General features: G+C 64.1%; 1 protein-coding gene across 1 annotated transcript in view; it reads right to left on the bottom strand.

Annotated features, from left to right (window-relative positions):
* The window catches only part of LOC104160928 (adipocyte enhancer-binding protein 1-like), a gene marked incomplete at its 5' end in the record, with an annotated part of 2341 nt that overhangs the window by 319 nt on the left and 1409 nt on the right, over window positions 1-613 (bottom strand). Inside the window, 3 exon segments of the mRNA XM_009699187.1 lie at window positions 7-222; window positions 305-404; window positions 490-613. The exon segment at window positions 490-613 is cut by the window's right edge and continues 46 nt beyond it. Coding sequence (XP_009697489.1) covers window positions 7-222; window positions 305-404; window positions 490-613 — 440 coding nt within the window.

Raw genomic sequence — 613 nt, 5'->3', positions numbered from 1 at the left:
TGGGGCGTCCAGGCACGATGCGGCGGATGGGTCGGTTCCCGTTCATGGCCATGATCTCCCGGATGCGTTTCCAGTTGGAGCGGGACAGGACAAAGTTGCACTGGGTGGCTCCGATGTCGTAGAAGACGCTGCAGGTCTTGATGCTGGGGTTGTAGCCCTCGGCCCGAGCCGAGACGCGGTACTCACCCGGGTTCAAGATGCGCCAGTAGTCCCCGCCGCTGGCTGCAGACAGCGAGGGGAGGCGGCAGGGTGTGAAGGAGGCGGCACAGTGCCACCCTGCCCGGCACCCTGCCCGGTGCCCTACCTGTCTTGATGTTGTGGTTGATGCCCCCCACGACGATGGTGGCATTGGCGATGGGTTCTCCCTGCTGGTCCGTCACCAAGCCCTTGATGCCCCGATGGACCTACGCAAGGGAAGGGGACAAGAGGAGACGCATGGGGCGGGCAGGGCAGCTGCCAGCTCCCTGCCTGGCACACCCCAGCACCTACCTGCTCCATGAAGGTGAGCAGCGACTCCTTGTTGTTCTCCCACTCCTGCTGCAGCTCGCTCTCATGGGGGAACTTGTCGCAGCCCAGGTAGATGGAGAGCTCCAGGCAGTTGGTGTGCAGGTAG

This window comes from Cariama cristata, unplaced genomic scaffold (assembly GCF_000690535.1).
Source record: "Cariama cristata isolate BGI_N322 unplaced genomic scaffold, ASM69053v1 scaffold24984, whole genome shotgun sequence".
NCBI lineage: Eukaryota > Metazoa > Chordata > Aves > Cariamiformes > Cariamidae > Cariama > Cariama cristata.
This window is presented reverse-complemented; position numbering and strand designations above follow the sequence as displayed.